The sequence below is a fragment of the Argentina silus genome, assembly GCF_951799395.1.
Source record: "Argentina silus genome assembly, chromosome: 7".
Classification (NCBI taxonomy): Eukaryota; Metazoa; Chordata; class Actinopteri; order Argentiniformes; family Argentinidae; genus Argentina; species Argentina silus.
The window spans coordinates 19,105,835-19,125,946 of NC_139661.1; the positions used below are offsets into that span (position 1 = coordinate 19,105,835).

The 20,112-nt window shown below is 48.4% G+C and overlaps 1 protein-coding gene across 1 annotated transcript in view; it reads right to left on the minus strand.

Moving 5' to 3' along the window:
* tjp2b (tight junction protein 2b (zona occludens 2)) overlaps nt 1–20,112 on the minus strand; it is a 52,633-nt gene that overhangs the window by 2,698 nt on the left and 29,823 nt on the right. The window contains exons 4-19 of the mRNA XM_083673401.1: nt 20,029–20,112; nt 17,712–18,351; nt 16,812–16,915; nt 16,369–16,522; nt 11,670–11,775; nt 11,205–11,323; nt 10,883–10,946; nt 10,369–10,519; nt 9,884–9,992; nt 7,025–7,244; nt 5,330–5,514; nt 3,598–3,693; nt 3,384–3,463; nt 2,923–3,133; nt 2,188–2,288; nt 1,446–1,670 (exon numbers count right to left, since the gene is read on the minus strand). The exon at nt 20,029–20,112 is cut by the window's right edge and continues 19 nt beyond it. Of these exons, the coding sequence (XP_083529527.1) occupies nt 1,446–1,670; nt 2,188–2,288; nt 2,923–3,133; nt 3,384–3,463; nt 3,598–3,693; nt 5,330–5,514; nt 7,025–7,244; nt 9,884–9,992; nt 10,369–10,519; nt 10,883–10,946; nt 11,205–11,323; nt 11,670–11,775; nt 16,369–16,522; nt 16,812–16,915; nt 17,712–18,351; nt 20,029–20,112 (2,649 nt within the window). The remainder of the gene's footprint in view (nt 1–1,445; nt 1,671–2,187; nt 2,289–2,922; nt 3,134–3,383; nt 3,464–3,597; nt 3,694–5,329; nt 5,515–7,024; nt 7,245–9,883; nt 9,993–10,368; nt 10,520–10,882; nt 10,947–11,204; nt 11,324–11,669; nt 11,776–16,368; nt 16,523–16,811; nt 16,916–17,711; nt 18,352–20,028) is intronic.

Here is a 20,112-nt window from a genome sequence, read left to right on the forward strand (position 1 = left end):
TAGCTGTCACGATGCATTGTGGGAAACCAACACATTGCCATATCTGCATTTCAATTTTAGGTAGGTATACTGCCAGGCAATTCACAACCCTTATTTTTCTATTGAAAATGCTAAAAGTGAACCATCTTGTATAGTTTATAGGGCCTTGATGCAGGTGGGTTTGGGGTCAACAGCTGCTCCTCCATTAGCATGCAATAACCGAGCAGGATAATGCATGGTAATGCTAACGCTACCGAATGTTTACAGGAGGGAGTCGCTTGTTGGGTCTCTTGGTTTCAAAACAAGCTTGCCCGGAGAAGGTGCAATAACAGAAAAGTTTCAGTCTGAACGTACAGTATGCAGGACAAAAAGGGTCACGTGAGCCAGTTGCACAGAGGCCAGGGGTCATGGCAACTGGTTGTTAAGGTTGCCAAGGTTACATGTGCAGGTTGCTTAGGAGTATAGGGGGGTAGGGGGAGGGGGTGTGTGGGGGGTGGAGGGGTCATACATGCAGTTAGATGTGTATCACTATTATGAACCCCTACCCCTACATCCAAGGAACACACGTACACAACATACAAACACACACAGTGTGGGTTATTCTTGCACAGCCAAAACATTAATACACTCTAGTGAAATATCTAATTCTATCTTCGCGACACGGTACCATCACTGCATCAATGAAGAACGTTTTTGTTGTATCATTTGAAAATTTTAAATGGCCTTGCCACAGATAAAATAAAATAAACCGATACAGTTTGATCAGATATGGGGTCCAATAATGCAAACTGTATCAAATTAATTGAAGAAATAAAATATTATTTCAAATGAATGTCCTACTGCTGGTCTACCCAACATCTACATGAGGGAAGTTGGCCTTGAGCCCATAGGGAAGCTCTGATTTAATTGTGCTGATTTGCTACTTTTAAAAAAAAAACTAATGTTCTTCCAAATTGTATTGGAACCCTGGATTAATGTAACAACCCAAACAAATGCTAAACAGATAGTATTGATTTTGGTCATGTAAATTGAACTCAAGACAGAGACGTGTAGTTGGGTTGTCGACCTGTAGAGGGCAGAAGAACTTCTCAGTGCTCCTGGTTGGACTGTGGCTGTGTTGTAGTATACCATGACAATACATATTTTCATAAGTGGGCTTTTGGCATGGAGCTGTTTGTGTGTGTGTGTGTGTGTGTGTGTGTGTGTGTGTGTGTGTGTGTGTGCGCGCGTGCGTGCGCATGTGCGTACGTGTGTTAACTGTGTGTGTGTGTGTGTGTGTGTGAATGCCTGCGCATGTGCATGTGTGTGTGTGCTTGCATGCGTGTTAACTGTCTGTGTGTGCGCGTGCGTGTTAACTGTGTGTGTGTGTGTGTGTGTGTGTGTGCGTGCGTGTTAACTGTGTGTGCGTGTTAACTGTGTGTGTGTGTGTGTGTGTGTGTGTGTGTGTGTTGCCACAGCGCTCTGACCTCCTCTGCCATCACAGGCTCGGAGGAGCGGCTGATGGCTGAGACGTGCGGCTGGTCGGCCGGCTCGTTGTCCAGCTCGTTGTCCGTGTAAGCCCCGCCCTCGTCGGCGGTGTCGTCGTAGTCGCTGGCCAATCGGCTGTCCATGCTCAGGTAGTCGGCCGACATGGCCGACAAGTAAGACATGCGGTCGTCGTGGAGATCAAGGTCCGCCTCCGTCCCGTCCAGCTAAAAGAGACACATGATGGATCTTGGTGTACAGAGAGAGGAAGCCGAACAGAAAAACAAAAACAAAGAAAGAAAGAAAAGAGCCGAGCTGTAGAGCACCAGTGGTAGGAGGAGCAGGAAGTCACACACAGACAGAGCATGCTCAGAACAGAGTCAGGAACAACATAGTGAGGTCATCACTGTCGTTAAGGCGACAGGAAAGGCTGAAGTTAGGACGAGGGCTATGATAGGTTTAAAAGGGAAGCGCTAGGATCTACTACAAGGATTATTATGAAAGTTTTACAAAGACTCAAAAGGCAGACTGAATATGACACAGGATTGAAATGAGACTATTCTACAGAACAAGATCGATACGCAGTACAGTAGACTGAAATATACAAGTAGTGTATAGAACAACATTAAAGTGAGAGATTATATTGAATAGTAGAGGTTCCAGACAGTGTGTGTGTGTGTATGTGTGTGTGTGTGTGTGTGTGTGAGAGAGAGAGAGAGAGAGCTCCATGTTGACTGGGTTTACCTTCCCTTCAGAGACCCAGACGGCCTGAGTCTGCTGCTCACGGATGGAGTCTTTCACACTGCCGAACCACGCATCGTTGGCTGAGTTCAGATCTATGGTAGCTGTGGCCATCAGAGAGAGAGAGAGAGAGAGAGAGAAGGTGTGTGTGTGTGTGTGTGTGTGGGTGGGGGGGGGGAGTGAAAGAGAGAGAAAAGGAGAGAATAACAGAAGGGGAGAAACAGGGAGGAGGGAGACAGAGAAAGAGAAAGAAGGAAGGGGATAGAGAGAGGGAGAGGGAGAGAGAGAGAGAAAAGCAGGAGAGAGAGAGAGAAAAGCAGGAGAGGGAGAGGGAGAGAGAGAGAGAGAGAGAGAAAAGCAGGAGAGGGAGAGAGATAATAGCAGGATGGACATGGACAGAGATAAGGGGGGGAGGGAGGGGGGGGTTCAAGAGCACAACAGAGATACAACAGATTACTCCCTCGCAGAAAAATAACTTAATCTTGTTTCCTGTATCTGTCTAACTGCCTGTTTATCGACGTTAAGAACCAGATAGTCATCTTGAGTGGTGGAAGATAAATCACTGGAGAAGATATACAGTATTTACTCTCCTTAGGGTCTGAGCTAACAGTAAACAGTGTGTGTGTGTGTGTGTGAGTGTGTGTGTGTGTGTGTGTGTGTGTGTGCGTGTGAGTGTGAGTGTGTGAGAGTGTGTGTGTGTGTGTGTGGGAGGGCGTGTGCATGTGTGCATTCACCAACCAGTGAATAGGTGGGAACAGGTCTTCCTCAGTTTGACGGCCTGTTCATAGAGTTTGCGCGCGCTGCGGTTGGACCCTGGGATGACCCTCTGCCTCATGGCTTTAACCCCTGGCTTGCTGTCTGGGTTGAAGAATATGACAATGGGATACCACTGGGTGTAGTTCAGAGTGTCCACAGCTTTGGGGGTCACGTCCAAAAGGGCATGCTTGTCCTAGAAATGGCACGTAGGGGGGTGGTAGTGAATTAGGGAGTGAACAGGGATATACAGACTAGTAGTACAATTCAGTGCGTGCATCCATGATGTGAAAGGTATATAGTGTACAGTATGTGTAATGTGTGTGCACACGCATGTGTGTGTGTGTGTTTTGAGGAGAGATGAGAGGGGGCGAAGAAGGGGGTTGTAGGTGAGTACATGATTTGGGAGGCGTGTGTGTTTGGGTGTGTGGGTGTGACAGCACTACCTGCTCAATGATCTGGCGAATGGTGTTGAGTCTCACTACTCCTGAGGACTTCTCCGAGCCTGCATCTTTGGGCTCCGTTTCTGAGTTTGGAAAGACACAACAGAGACGTTTAGAGAACTGAATCCAAGCATGACAGACGGACGGACAGACGGACAGACAGAGAGAGAGACAGACAGACAGACAGAGAGACAGACAGAGAGACAGACACACTCACTGGCAACAACAAACTGATCAGGCATCTCCGTGGCCAGCTTGTCGTTGGCGGCATCAGCGATGGGTCCAAACAGCACCACGGGCCGTCTGAAACCAGCTACAGGACGGAGAGAGAGACACACACTGTAACCAACCAGAGTTTAGACACCCTACTGTTTCACATAACATCCAACTAATCTCTGGGCTTATTTCCCACAAATCTTCACAATCATCGGGAAAATAATCATTTCAGATTGCCGGTCAAATATTTTCATAGCGAAAATGCTGATATTTGCATCCACTTTTCTCCCCACCCCCCTTCCTCCTCCCTCCTCCTCCCCCCCTTCCCCCCTTCCCCCCTTCCCGCCGAAGGCTAGTCTGTCAGAGTCCACTAAGCAGGTGTGCGTGGCGCCCGGGGCAGTGGCTAATGCTGTAATCAATGCGGCTCCAGCAGCGGCCTATTAGAGCTGTGTGTCTGTGGTCTGGGGCGACTCACGCTCTGAAACACAGCTGGACCACAGAGGAGGGAAGCTCTGGTTTCCTGCCTCTCCACCTCCCTCCCCCAGCCCTGTCCCTGTTGCCTGCGCACAATCAACTCTTCCTCTCTCCCTTTCTCAGACCCTATATCTCCCCCTCATCATCATCATCCACCCCATCCCCCCCCCCCCCCCCCCCCATCCCCCTCTCCTGTCTGCTAATGTGTTTCCTGTGTTTCCCCTGCTGACCCCCCCCCCCCCCCCGCCCGCACCCTCCTCAATGACAGACACTGTCACCCCTCCTTAACTCTCTCTCTCTCTCTCTATCCTCCCCAACTCTCTCTCTCTCTATCCTCCCCAACTCTCTCTCTCTCTATCCTCCCCAACTCTCCCTCTCTATCCTCCCCAACTCTCTCTCTCTCTATCCTCCCCAACTCTCCCTCTCTATCCTCCCCAACTCTCTCTCTCTCTATCCTCCCCAACTCTCTCCCTCTCTATCCTCCCCAACTCTCTCTCTCTCTATCCTCCCCAACTCTCTCTCTCTCTATCCTCCCCAACTCTCTCTCTCTCTATCCTCCCCAACTCTCTCTCTCTCTCTCTATGACAGACACTGTCACCCCTCCTTAACTCTCTCTCTCTCTCTACCCTCCTTAAGTTGTTTGCTGTGTTTCCTGTTGTGACCCACCCTCTCAGAGCACTCTCTACTACCCTCCTCCTCCTCCTCCCCCCCTCCCTCCTACTCTCTCTGTTCTACCTCCTCTACTCCCTCCTCCCCTCCCTCCTACTCTCTCTGTTCTACCTCCTCTACTCCCTCCATCCCCTCTCCTCATCTCAACGCCCTCCCTACCCCCTGTAGTATGTTGTTTCCTGTGTGTACTTCCAGCGTTGGCTCACCCCCCCCCCCCCCCCCCCCCCTTCACCACTTTCTATCCCTCCTCCTCCCCTCTGTTGTTCCCTGCACAATCTTCCCAACTCTTCTTCCTCATGTTTTCCTTGTGTTGACCCACCCCTCTCACAGTATCGCTCTTGTTACCCCTCCTCCTCCTCCACTCTCTCCCTGCCCCCTCATCCCTGCCCCCTCCTCCCCTCATCCCTGCCCCCTCATCCCTGCCCCCTCCTCCCCTCATCCCTGCCCCCTCCCCCCTCCCCCCCTCATCCCTGCCTCCTCCTCCTCCCCTCATCTCTGCCCCCTCCCCCCCTCATCCCTGCCTCCTCCTCCCCTCATCCCTGCCCCTCCTCCCCTCCTCCCCTGTTTGTTGTTTCCCGGTGTTCACGCACCCTCTCGCAGCACCACTCTCTCGTAGGCGGGGAAGCGGGTGGCCACGGGCGTGGCGCTGACGTCCTCGCGGCTCTTCCTCAGGTCCTTCCTCTTGGCCGCCCTTTGACCCCGTAGGCGCCAGAAGTCGGCCCGGTCTGTCCCTCCGCCCTTATGGGAGTTCTGAACGCTGGCCATCTGGTCCGCTCTGAGAGAGAGTCGAGGGAGGAAAGGAGGGAAGGAAGGAGAGATAATTTAGTTCCAAATATAACAGAGAGAAGAAGTAACAAAGAAGGTATTGTGATTAAATAACATACATAGATGTGCAGGGTTAGGGAGTCAATCAATTAAATCAACCAAGCAAATGTTATTAATATGGCATATTTCGTACATGAATGCAATGCAATGCAATGCGCTTCGCAAAAAGATAAAAATAAGAAGAAACCCAACATGGGCTTATAACAGAGCCTCACCCTTCTTGACTGAAAATCAAGGTTAGGGAGAAAGGGAGAAAGAGAGAGAGAAAGAGAGAGAGAGAGAGAGAGAGGGAGGAGAGAGAAAGAGAGGGAGAGGGAGGAGAGAGGAGAGAGAGAGGGGGGAGGAGAGAGAGGAGAGAGACAGAGGGAGAGAGAGAGGAGAGAGAGAGAGAGAGAGAAGGAGGGAGGGAAAGAAAGAGAGGAGAGAGAGAGAGAGAGGGAGGGAAAGAAAGAGAGGAGAGAGAGGGAGAGAAGGATAAGTGATATGTTAGGGCAAGGACGTTGAGAGGAAGTCGACAAGATGAACCAAGACAAGTATGTTTACGCTAAAATTGCTGAATATAAACACTCTTTCATCCTGTACCGCTTCAAATAACTTCCGGCAGCACAGGCCTCGAGGATCTGAAGGAGGTTGGCGCATATCTGTTCTTTAAAGGAGGAGAGGAGGTGAAGAAAGGGAAGATAGGACGACATGAGGAAGGAGGAGAGAGAGGAGGAGGTTCGTGTGGTCTAGCGGTTGGTGAGATCAGTAGAGAGAGGCGGGGTCGGAGAGGACAGTCAGTGTGATCTAAGGCCCTTTAATCACAGCAGGGGTCTGATGTGGTTGATCTATCTGACTGGGGGGGGTTGGACACTCAAAGCAGTCTAGTGGTGGTGGCCAGGGGATTAGTCTGTTTTAGTCCCATAAGTTGCAAAATCTAACTTTTTAAATCTGTTTCCCTTTGACATGATTTCACATGAAACCTTCTCATGGTTGTCACCATATGCAGCACTAGCACCACGGGTGGCAGCCCTACTATTCTAGCTACTGTAGCATCGTCTTGCAATGGCCATAGTCATATAGAGAATATGCCTTTAGCTCCATGGCTCTAGTCGCTAGCTAGTACTACTTAGTAGCGTTAGCCACAGGGGCATACTCTTGTAGTGGTTAGCTAGTGCCGCTAGTGGTAGCCTCCTATTCTTGCAGCTACTGTGACATACTCATGTAGTAGCCAGTTATATTCAGAGTATTCAGTATTCAGCTCTGGTAGTAGCTACTGTAGCTAGTACCGGTAGTGGAAGCTAACTCCTATCCTAGTTACTTTGACATAAAATACCATCATAATGAAAAACAGATCTTGTTGGGGATAGCGGCCAAGGGTGAATGTACGTATCATACACCCCCCCCCCCCAAACAGAGCACGCACACACGCACGCACGCATATACCCACACCCACCCACTCCTTGCTAGCCCCATCTCACCTGCTCTTGTTGGGGATGATGCCCTTCTCCAGCAGCTGCTTGTCCTTGCCCGTGCGGATTGCCAGCCAGTTACCCAGCTTGCCGTCGTAGAGCGTGTCCACAATCTTGAAGATCTCCCCCCGAGAGAAGGCCAGGCTCTGGGGCGCCTCCTTCTCATACTCAAAGTGGGTCCGGATGAAGAAGGAGTCGCCACGCCCCGATACCAGGATGTCACTGTACACTGAGGTAGCACAAGGAGAGGAGAGAGAGAGAGAGAGAGAGAGAGAGAGAGAGAGAGAGAGAGAGAGAGAGAGAGAGAGAGAGAGAGAGAGAGAGAGAGAGAGAGAGAGAGAGAGAGAGAGATGAGTCAAGTGTGTCGAAAGTGGGGGGCGCTTAGTGGCGTAGCACACTAATGCGCTTACCACGTAATCGCAAGGTTCCTGGTTTGATTCCGACCCTCGACCTATCTTGCATGTCATCCCTCCTCTCTCTCCCATCCTTCCTGTCAATCTCTACGGTCTCTATCCTAATAAAGCAGAAATGCCCTAAAAATATTAAATAAAATATATATAATTTTTTTTTTAAAAAAGTGTGTTGAAAGCCTGCAAGCACTCCGCAACCAGGATTTGTGGTGAGTCCACTGGTCTATTGAGTCATGCTATTCTACGGTGCTATCTTTAATTCTTACTATGAGCTTGCATGGTTGGGGATTCAAACATCACGAGTGCGATAGACAGCTGGTTTCAGGAACTTACTGACGCTACAATACGTGTGGCTCATTCCAAATGTGTTCATCTCTTAATCACTTCAGAACATCTTTTCCTTTGGGACTGCGACACCGAAAAAGCCCAGTTCCACAGGTCTGCATAGGCTGTCTGTAAGCCTGGTGTAGCGATAGTACTGTGTCCCTCTCCTCCTTGTGTCCCATGCTCTAGATCTCATGGCTGGGGATCAGAGTGGCAGACTGTACAACCCCCCCAGGCACCGTCTCACACCAGAGGGAGAGGGGGGAGTCAGAGAAGGAGGGAGGTTGGAGGAGGGAGGGAGGGCGAGAGAGAGAAAGAAAGAGAGAAAGAGAGCAATGGTGACAGTAGAGGTCAGTCATGCTCGTCCTCATGTCCCAGTCTGGCTGCCTCCTCTGTGTGTGCGTGTGTGTGTGTGCATGTGTGTGCGGGTGTGTGTGTGCGTGTGTGTGCGTGTGTGTGTGTGCATGTGTGTGCGGGCGTGTGTGTGTGTGTGTGTGTGTGTGTGTGTGTGTGTGTGTGTGTCGAGGCGAGATGACAGGGGGGAGAAGAAGGGGGTTGTAGGCGAGTACACGATTTGGGAGCGCTCCAAATCCAATAGCAGCTCCGACGTCGCTCACCCCCAACGACCCAGCTGCTAACTTTACACAGCCTGACTGGCTAATGGACCGCACCTCCCATAAACCACTGCTCCCTGTCTGCAGATGAGGCCCCAGTCCCTCTCTCACACTGTCACACAGAGACAGATGAGCACTCAAGAGTGAACATAGCGTACACACACACACACACACACACACACACACACACACACAGACAGTTACACAGAAACACTCCCTCCCCTTTTAGCACAGTTGACAATGTAGAAACATCAGTGATGGGATGAATATGGATGAATGAGTACATATCACTTGCTGTCAACATCGGTGTTACATTTTAGGGGAAAGGGCTCATGAGGCAATGCGTTTCTTATGTAACAAGTTTAGTGTTGTCTCTGCGTACGTGCTTGTGTCCGTGTGTGAGCGCCACGGGTGGGTGAACCCATACTGGCTGTGGCTGGTTCAAGCACCTACGGGGAAGAGCAAGCTGGTGCCTTCACACTGGCACAGAATTATTCAGAGAGTGTGTGTGTGAATGAGAGTGAGTGTACAATAGAGTACATCACACCATCTGTGTGTGTGTGTGTGTGTGTGATTTCATGTATGTGTTTATGTGTTCCTGTGTTTTGTGTTCTGGTGTGTGTGTGTCTACACATATGTGTTTGTGTGTGTGTGTGTGTGTGTGTGTGTGTGTGTGTGTGTGTGTGCGTCTGTGCGTAAGTGTGTGTGTTAAATGTAGCGAGCATAGCCCTGAGGTCTGACTCGTAGTGTTTCTTTAATGAGCAGTGAGAGCATGGAGAGGACAGTCAGTGGACCCTGAAGTCTGAGTTATTCCACTTTTCACTTTTAATACTGTTAAACCCCCAGAACTTAGTCAACTTAGCCAGTTCTACAAACATAGCGTTTTTTTAATTAAATATCCCTGTCTGTATTTGAAATATACTCTAGCCAAATTGGGTTTCCAGGAAACATTGCATAATTCAGTGCTAATAAACATTTCATAATTTAGTGGAAGATATTGCATATTCCCCAGGCAAGGCAGTAGAATAACTGACATGAATGGAGATGAGATTATGAGGACATCTCTCTGGAATACTGAATCTTAGACCATTGGAACTGTTTGAAATCTTCTGTGAAAACTCTATCGCCATTTTAGAACCCCTTGGAATCATCTGAAACACCTTTACGGTGAGAACACCATGTGTTCTTGAGAACACTTTGGAGGGACTCTATTCGCATTGAAGCTCATATAGTTGATGGTGTAAAGCTCTAGAACCCTCTTGAACTCTGTGAAAGATTCCGTAATGCTCTAGAGCACAGGTGTCAAACTCATTCCGTGGAGGGCAGAGTGCCAGCAGGCTTTTGGTTTTTCCTTTCAATTAAGACCTTGTCAACCAGGTGAGGGGAGTTCCATACTAATTAGTGACCTTAATTCATCAATCAAGTAGGTGGGAAGAGCACAAACCTGTAGACACTCGGCCCCTTCATGGAATGAGTTTGACACCTGTGCTCTAGAGCCTTCTGGAACAGTGAACACTCACCATCAGGTTTGCTCTGGGCCAGGATGGTCACGTCCTCTCCCTTCGGAATCTCTAGCAGAAACATGACGGCCTCCTCCCTCACAATGCCTCTGAAGTCCACATTGTTCACCTTGAGCACAGAGGAAAACACACAAACAGCCACATCAATGGTCGGTTGTCGTCTCAAACAAGCGATCATCCCCACACAAGCAACCATGTTATTTATGTCAACCCTTGACATACCCAACCCATTCTGAAACTATTATCCTGTCGTATCAAACTATAATTTGAAACTATTATACTGTTGAAATACAGTATGTGTTACCAATGCTATATAATATGTATAACGAATTCACAGATTGTCCAGGCTGTGCGTACTCAATGCAGTGTAAACAAAGTTCCCAACTGAATTCCCTAGTTGGCCAGACTGTGTGTGTCAGAGGAGAGAGAGGGGACATTGCGGGGGGGGGGGTGGGGGCTGTAGCTGTGCTGCTGTACGCTGCTACCTTCATGATCTGGTCTCCAGTACGCAGCCCCTCCTCTTCAGCAGGACTGCCGTCCTGGACCCCTGCGATGAAGATGCCCACGTCGTTCCCCCCGGCCAGACGCAGCCCGACACTGTCGCCCTTCTGGAAACTCACCATCACTGTGTTAGGCCTGAGAGAGGGAGGGGAGGGAGAAGGAGAAGAGCCCTACATTAGGATTTTTCAACTGAGGAGAACGTAAAAATAACCCTTCCCCACGGAGACACACGGGAGAGCGATGGAGCCACAGACATGTTATGAATACGGAGGAGAGGAGAGGAGAGGAGAGGGGAAGGGAGGGGAGGAGGAGAGAGTCACCCAATCCCTCTCACTGTCATACACAAACTCACCCTTCCTTTTCTTCCACCTCACATCTCTAACCCTTCCACAAATAGTCAGCTACAGCTACACCCGTATTAACTGGCTTCACGAGAGGGTGATATCATCATGGGGATGAATATGAGTTCAGAACATGGACATTTACTGATCTACTCACCCATAAATCTCTTCGTCCTCTGGGCTGGGTCGCAGCAGGATCTTAGGGGTGGTTTTTACTGCAGCTGTAAAACAAGATGGTTGATGGTCACTGTGATAAGAGTGATACTATACCAGCCGAAAAACATTTTAACTTAACGTATAGCATTAAGCTATGCGAAAACGTCGGAGGATGACAAGGTGGCCATCATTTTGAATGTATCCAACATACTAAAATGAGTATACTACCCCCTGACACTACACACCAGGCTTGACCCACTCGCTGTGCAAAGCATGCGGTTTCAAACAGAGCCTTAGATTGCTCCAGATGCATTGGTGGGTACCTGGGGGCTCCTCTACGCGTGGTGCCTCCCTGTCCAGTTCAGCAGCTGCGTGGGGGTCTTCAGGCACTCTGAAGGGGGAGGCCATGGCGGACATCTTGGCAGCCCTGTGGGGGTCGTCCCTGAAAGGGTCCAACAATCTGGTCAGAGGTTTGGGGATACACACAGGGATGCAGCACATTGTCTGGCTGCATGGAGCCAGCAAAACAGGGCTGAACTCCATTTCACATCTCACTATGTTCATCTCTCTCTCTCTATCTCTATTATTCATCTCTCACTCATCCATCCATCCATCCATCCATCCATCATCAGCCAGGTTCGTTTCTCTTCCTCTCTCTCAATTCTACTAAAGAATCCCTCTCCCTCCCTCCATCCCTCCTTCATCATTCATGCTCATTCCTCTTTCTATCTCTCTCCCTCTCAGTCACCAACTCTCCCCGTCCCTCCCCTCCCCTTCCTCCATCATACCTGGGGATGTCTCTCTCGTTGGAGGAGTGAGAGGAGAGGTCTGACTGGCGGGACCTCCTGTCCTCCTGAGGGGAGTAGGAATGATATGACTCCATCTCTGAGATATCTGACAGGGAGAGAGGGAGAGAGAGAGAGAGAGAGGGAAAGAGGAGGTTAGCAAGACTGTCAAAGAGCCATGACCCAGTTCCCTTCTCCAGAATTTGTGCACCCGTAGTAGAAACCTGATTGGTTTGTCCCAAGAAGCCCCGAACACCAGTCTCCCCTGTGTCAGAGGGAGGTTTAAGTTACCGAAGCATGACACTCTGCCTCTTTAGAACAAGCTCTGAGACAACACTGTCAACTCTATAGATCGAAGGTGCTTCACTCTGAATCCAACTCCACAAACTGACCCTAGAGTCACTGTTATGAAGTCTATGGAGTCCTCGTCAAGAGTGGCATTACGTTTAATATTATGCCAAGAAGACATATAAAATAAAGAACAATAGAAGGGACACTATAGCTCAGTGTCACTATACTGTCCAATATATTTTCTATTTTACTTGATTTAGATATATTATGTACATATATCCAATACATATTAGATTGTCTGTGTCCATTTCTGAGAAGTGGCATGAAGCTGTACAGAGCACCGGCGGCCACACAAAGCCGAGTCTGACATCATCACAGACATCTAACAGCCTTCATCTGGCATGTTACATTACTGGTTATTCCATTTGAAGTGAGCGCTAATGAAAAGCCTTTCATTTGCGCTTGGCGGTTTTGATCTCGGAAACTGTGGCCCTCGCCAACTCAGAGCAAGTGTTCTAAAGAAACAGAGCGGAGGAGGAGGGGAGGAGTGGAGTGGGGGGTGTATGTGTTTGTGTGAGTCAAGCAAGAGACAAGCTTCTGGGGAAAAGAGAGGAGCTTTTAAAGGCATTGGGGACCCAGGTGTGAGGGATAGAGAGAGGGAATGTGTGAGAGAAAGAAAGAGCGGTTGTGAAGCCGTCCTGGTTAACTATGCAGTAGACCCCTCATATCTCCCCAGACGTCTGTGACTGAGTTTTGGCGGAAGACGTTTTATGTCCTGTGCGATTACAGCTGCCATTTTTGACATTACAATTTTGGGCAATTAAAAAGCAATTTGAGGGAATTTGCGAGTTAGGGCCGACATGGTGATGTTTCCCCAGGACGATCCATTAAATTGTAATTAATTAAATTACAGTTAAAGCCATTGAGACGCACAGTCCGCCTGCCCATACTGAGGAGCAGTGACGTGTGAAAAGTGATGACTGTTCCTCAGAGAGGGATGGAGCGAAAAAGAGATTGAGAGAGAGAGAGAGACTGTTGAGAAAGAGAGGGAGAGTGAGATAGAAGGAGAAAGAGTAAGATAAATGGAGAGAGTGAGAGAGAGAGAGAGAGAAAGAGAAAGAACAGTGATGGAGAAAGAGAGATGGAGTGGTGAGAGCAGGTTACTGTGAGTGGTAGCAGTGATGCGTCTGAAAGTGCATTTCCGGGTGCATTAACACTCAGCTCCGCTCCTATGAGTGCCTGCAGACAGACAGACAGGTGGACAGACAGACAGACAGACAGACAGACAGACAGCAATGCGGGCGTGCGCCTCTTCTTCACAATACGACAGATACCCCATTCACAGCAGGAGATCCTCCTTGAGAGGTGTGTCTGTGTGTGTGTGTGTGTGTGTGTGTGTGTGTGTGTGATGCGGTCTGTTTGATGTCACAGAGCAGAGTGCTCTGGTCTTGCACAACACAGTGTGTGCCCAGATCTCTCTCTCTCTCTCTCTCTCTCTCTCCCTCTCTCTCTCCCTTTCTCCCTCTCTCTCTCCCTCTCTCCCTCTCTCTTTAATCAGAGCATTGGCACAAGGGCAGACTGGGGCCGGCTGGGTCGTTGGCAGGAGAGGAGAGAGATATAAACAAAACCAACCAACAGAAACAGAACAGGCTGATAAAATCCACTCTGGGATAGCTGTAACTCTGGGAGCACACAGGAAGAGTTACAGTGGGGTTCTATTAGGGGGGGATGGGATTATCAGAGAGGTGGTGGACTGTAGGTGAGAGAGAGGCATGGGAGCTGTACGAACTCTCCCTGAGGACTTGGCCCAAGGCTGACTCACACAGAAATAGACAAACACAAACACATCCACACTGCACTAACAAACAGAGAGACAGAAACAAACATATACACACATACACAGGCACACACACACACACACACACACGGCCCGGTAATGAGAGCCATGAGATCTGTTCCGTCGTGTGGGGATTAATACAGCGTAACAATCTCATCTAGATTGTCTGGATTATGAGAAGGGGGGTGGGGGGTGGAATTAGAGGTTTATTGAAAAGACCTCATCTAAAAACTACAGTAAGTGGGTCAATGACTGCCTCTGTTCTCTTCAGGGGAAGTTCGGAACTCAAATCTTCAATTGCCCTCCTTTTTTCCCTGCCCTCAGCCAATAGAGACCTGTAGCCACGTCTTACTTCCCACTTTCAGCCTATCAGGGCAGAGACAGGCTGACACAAGGCCCGCCCCTCACAGCACCACATCACCTTGTAGAGCAAAGGGAAAGGGTTTATTAAAGGATAAATTCAGTAATTTACACTTTATAGTCTTTGTAGTCTATAGATGGTTCCTGACCCCAAAAGTAGTCTGTGGACCAGGGGAAACTGTAACCCACTGCTCAGATTTCTTTAAATAGCCACAACTACCTTCAGCTAACTTTATCCACAGCTAGCAAAACAATAATAGGGGCAGCATTGTTTTTTCTGTAAGCGTTGGCTAAAGTTATTATTGGCTGAAGTTAGTAGTGGCTATTTAAACAAATCCAAACCAAAGATTACAGTTTATCTTGGCTGTTAGACTACTTTCAGGGTGAGGAACCATCTGACGATAGGGTGTAAAATACTGAACTTATCCTTTAACCGGTCTGAGATCATGTGTGAATACTCAAACATAAAGTCACAATGAGGGGACGTGAATGTTAATATTAAGTCCTGCAAAGGCATAAAACACTTGAAATAGGTATGAAATAGGGATGCTACACTCACTGAACACTTTATTAGGAACACCTGTACACCTTCTCATGGTGAAGGTGGTGTAATGGTGTGGGGAATGTTTTCTTGGCACATTTTGGGCCCGTTAATACCAATCAATCATCGCTTGATTTCCACAGCCTATTTGAGTATTGTTGCTGACCATGTGCATCCCTTCATGGCCACAATTTACCCATCTTCTAATGGCTACTTCCAGCATGATAATGCACCATGTCACAAAGCAAATGTCGTCTCAAACTGGTTTCATGAACATGATAATGAGGCCAGTGTTCAGTGGCCTTCCCAGTCACCGGATCTGAATCCAATAGAACTCCTTTGGGATGTGGTAGAACGGGAGATTCACAGCTTGAAAGTGCACCTGAAAAATCTGCAGGAATTGCGTCATGCAATCATGTCATCATGGACCAGAATCTCAAAGGAATGTTTCCAACATCTTGTGGAATCAATGCCACGAAGAATTGAGGCTGTTTTGAGAGCAAAAGGGAGGCCCTACCCAGTATTAGTATACTGTTCCTAATAAAGTGTTCAGTGAGTGTATATGTAAAGGCAACTGTGTTGAGGAGGGGGAAGGTGGGATTTGTCTGCTCAAAGAGTATTCAACAAATCCTGTTAAACACTGAAGAAAACATATTAATGTGTTACAAATCAAGTCAGTCATCTTACCCACTTATAAGTTGGTTTTTCATGCAACTTTCTGTATTTGGAACTGAAAGGTAAGAAATTACCCTTTTCCACATTGAAAATCTGTACTATAGAAAGGTAAGAAGGTAACATAATAACATGTTAAATGTTACCAAAAGAACAACAATATTTGAACTGATATCAAACCCTAATTACTAGAATAATGTACTTTACAGTACACTAAAATATACTGTGCACTACAAAAAATACTTGTTCCATTGGCATTATTCAACCTACTGTACTTAATAAATCACACAGAACAAAAAAGATAGTGATTAAAATACTTTATTGGTTTAGGAAAGTATTAAAAAAATTAAGGTATAGGCAAAGAAATAAGTGCAAAGTGTGAAAGCTTGACAACTTTGTTGTGTTGTGGCACGGTCATTTTACAGCTTTAAAGGCAACCAAACGTTAACGCTGTGTCTTGGGTGGTCCTTCATCTAAAAGTATGACATTTTATCTGGAAGAGAGAAGACAAAAAAGGATTTCTCTATTGTATGACTGAGAAAATCTCTTTTTGTACTTGTCAATAATGTTCAGGTCAATCGAACGCTGACTGTTAAATTGAGCGGTTGGCAACAGAATTGGCTAAGAACAGTGTTAGACAGTAAGAACTGACTGGGTGACTTCGGTGTGTCTAAGATGTGGCTGGCAGCTGCAAGCAAGAAACGTGACACTTTTTCATGTCCCTTTTTATTTTTAACCCCTTGAATGCCAGATATGTTTACCTCTGGTGGGGTGTGTCATGATTTGTGGCTGTCTAATCTCTAGGAATGTTGAAATAATGCCATTGGATACATTTGAAGATTGACAAATCGGAATGGCCCAGAGGCTCACGGAACGTGTCTATGCCCCTCTACCTAGAAGAGAATGAACATTAACCCACTAAAACATTACAGCTCTATTACTGTCTGGTCTGCTATTGGTCTGGACAGGCGTCCGTCATCTCTCCTAGTCCAATCACTCACCGTCGGGCTCTGAGTCTGAGTCCACCAAGGGCGGGATGCGGATGAGGAGCTGCCGGCGGTCCCTCTGGACCACCAACTGCAGTTTCCCACGCGACTTCTCGATCAGCTTGCCCGCGTCGTTCAGGGACAGGTTCTCTGTCACCGTCCCGTTGATCTGTAGACGAGACACAGGAGAGTGTGTGTGTGTGTTTGTGAGTGTGTGGGAGAGAGAGATATCGACAAGTAAAACTGAAATTGAGTGTGCACGTGGTGTGTGAATGGGAGTGTGTGTGTGTGAGAGAAATATTGACAAGTAAAAGTGAAATGGAGTGGGTGAGATGGGGAAAGAGAGTGCAACAGAGTAACAAGCCCATAAACACATAAATACCTATTGTAGCCAATCCATCTCTTGATGTGAGCTAATAGCAAGGTTAGCAATAGCATGCTAACAGTATGAAGGGTACCTTGAGGATGATGTCTCCCTCCTGTAGGTTTCCATCCTTGGCAGCAAGGCCTGTGCTGGTCATCTCCTTAATGAAGATCTGACTCCCCAGGCGCAGGCCGTACTCTGCAAACACACACACACACACACACACAGGCACACACACAGGCACACACATGCAAGCACACACACAGACACACAAACACACACACGCAGGCACACACATGCAAGCACGCACACACACACACACACACACACACACACACACACACACACACACACACACACACTTTGTGACTCACCACACTGCCGTAGCAACCAGAGGGCATACCACCACCATGACCATAAACCAGCCTCAGACTTTGACATTAAAATGACCTTTATCTAAGCTCTGATCTACAAGCCGTCTTAACTTACTTAGAACTGACCTTAAGCAACCCTGGAAGGCAATCATGATGTTTATCTTATATGAATCAGCTAACCAATCAGAATCTAAACAGTTAACATACAACCACTCCCCTCTTCCTTTTCCCTTCATCCCTTCTTTAAAGGGGCAATCAGGGATTCAAACAAAACAAAGTGGTCAGCCCACCACTTTTCCTCAATAATAAATGGCTTTATATAATTCATTTAAAAGTCCCCAAATTGATGTACCAATCCCAGAATGCCCCTTCAAGGTAGTCCACCCACTCTAGGAGGACTTGTATGGGAAACGCTTTCACTATGCAGAGACCACTTTTGAGTTGAGTGAATGAGTGGTTTTTGTATTTCCAATTTCTTTAAACAGTTGGATATGGAGTAGAGACGATGGGTGGCTAACCAACAACACTGCTACCGTTCTGCAGCCTAAGAGCTACTGCTTTAACCACACATAGAAGAGAGAGAAACACTTGATTCCCAGGTCTGATTCTCGGAGTCTCACCTTCATTGGGCCGGTTCTTGACCAGCAGGACATTGACGGGTTTGTCCAGCGGCTCCAGGTCCCTAGCCCCTCCTCGAGGGGCGTCAGAGGAGGGTGAGTGGTCCTGGAGGTGGTCCCTGCTCTTAGCTCGAGCCAACCTGGGGGAATCATACTTCCCTCCACCTCCTCCTCCTCCGCGCTCAAAGCTCTCCCCCCGACCGTGGCTCCTGCCACCCGGGCTCCCTCCCCCTCCCCGCTCCCGGTCCGCGCTGCGCCCCCGGCTCCGTTCCCGTGGATACCGCGGCCTCTCCGGGCTAGGGGGCTCGCGGTCCATGGCCCGCCCCCTGCTGCCGTCGCGGCGGCTCCTGTCCGGGCTCGGCGACGCCTTCTCCTGGCTCCGCCCTCGGCTGCGCTCCCGCCTGTTGCCGTGGTTGCGCTCGTAGTCCTGCCCGCCCCTGTAGTCCGGTTCCAGGTAGCTCTTCTTGTTGGGGGTGTGGTCTCGCTGGTAACCGGGGCCGCCGTTGTCACGGGTCCAGCCACCGTCACCGATGTTCTCGTCTGTGTCGTAGTAACGGGTGGTGGGGAAGTCGCGGCTGTCTGCCCCCGGCGAGGGCGGGTGTTTGAGGGAGTGGAGTGTCACCTTGCGTGGCCTCTTCACCGTCTGTGGGAGCGGGACGACGCAGACAGAGGAACATTGTGTTTTTAATCGTACATAGATACATTTTTTATTCCCCTTTTATTTAAACAACAGGCAGTCTTTTGAGATTAAGAGCCTCTTTTCCAGAGAGACCAGACAGGAAGTTGGCAAGCATTCTAAGAAGTATATATTTGTGGAAAAAAACCCTGTGCGCGCGCACACACACACACACACACACACACACACACACACACACACACACACACACACACACACACACACACACACACACACACACACACACACACACACACCAATGGCAGAGTGTGTATCTACTGTACCCCTATGGCTCTTCTATACAATACAGCACATTACCATTGCCACAATGAGCATCAGGCTGAGAGGGGGTAAAGCCAGTCTCTCTCCTGTGTGATGCAGGGCACAGTATGGCTTCCAGTCGGTCACACGCACGCACGCACACACGCACACGCACACGCACGCACACACACACACACACACACACACACACACACACACACACACACGCACACAAGCACGCACACAAACACGCACACACGTGCACATGCATGTACACGCACACACACACAGACACGCACACGCACACGCACACATGCACACACGCAGACACGCCGAGGGATATTTCTGGCTGTGGCATGTTAAAGGTGTGTCAGCCGTAAAGAATAGGCCCAGTGGAGCGACAACGTGGAGCGACAACGTGAAACACCTCAGTAGCAGGGATGCTCCAGGTCATAAACTGCCCCAGATCAAACAAGCAACCTACACTCACCGGCCACTTTATTAGGTACACCTGTTCAACTGCTCGGTAACGCAAATATCTAATCAAGCCAATCACATGGCAGCAACTCAATGCATTTAGGCAGGTAGACGTGGTCAAGACGACCTGCTGAAGTTGAAACCGAGCATCAGAATGGGGAAGAAGAAGAAAGGTGATTTAAGTGACTTTGAATGTGGCATTTCTTGTTGGTGCCAGACGGGCTGGTCTGAGTATTTCAGAAACTGCTGATCTACTGGGATTTTCATGCACAACCATCTCTAGGGTTTACAGAGAATGGTCCGAAAAAGAGAAAATATCCAGTGAGCAGCAGTTCTCTGGGCGAAAATGCCTTGTTGATGCCAGAGGTCAGAGGAGAATAGCCAGACTGGTTCAAGATGATAGAAAGGCAACAGTAACTAAAATAACCACTCGTTACAACCAAGGCATGCAGAAGACCATCTCTGAACGCACAACACGTCGAACCTTGAAGCAGATACAAAAGGGGGTCCAACCCAGTACTAGCAAGGTGTACCTAATAAAGTGGCCGGTGAGTGTATATGTTCCCCATCACTGGCTTAGCCTAGCTTCACTGGGATGAATGTCAAATGCGTGCATATCTCTATTCAAGACAAAAACTGTTTCTTTGTCCACTGGGTGTGTGTTCTTAAAGTTTACAAATATTTCATTAATTTCACATTCAAAACAAGTGTTTAAATGCAAATACAATATCCTGACCTTATTTATTATTCAACCATTAGCATCTTTGGGATGAAATGTACTTTTCAAGAGGGACCTCTACGACATTAGCATTACCAACCGAGACACACTGTGCCTCGTTTAATAGTCTACAGGAGAACAGCCCGTTGAACAAAGGACTTTTGTGGGCTAAGAAGAGTGATACTCACTATCTTGGCTACCTTCCCACATTTTCGGAGTTGCTGCACGGCAAAGGAGTGAGGCACATTATCCATAGGGATGGTGTTGACCTG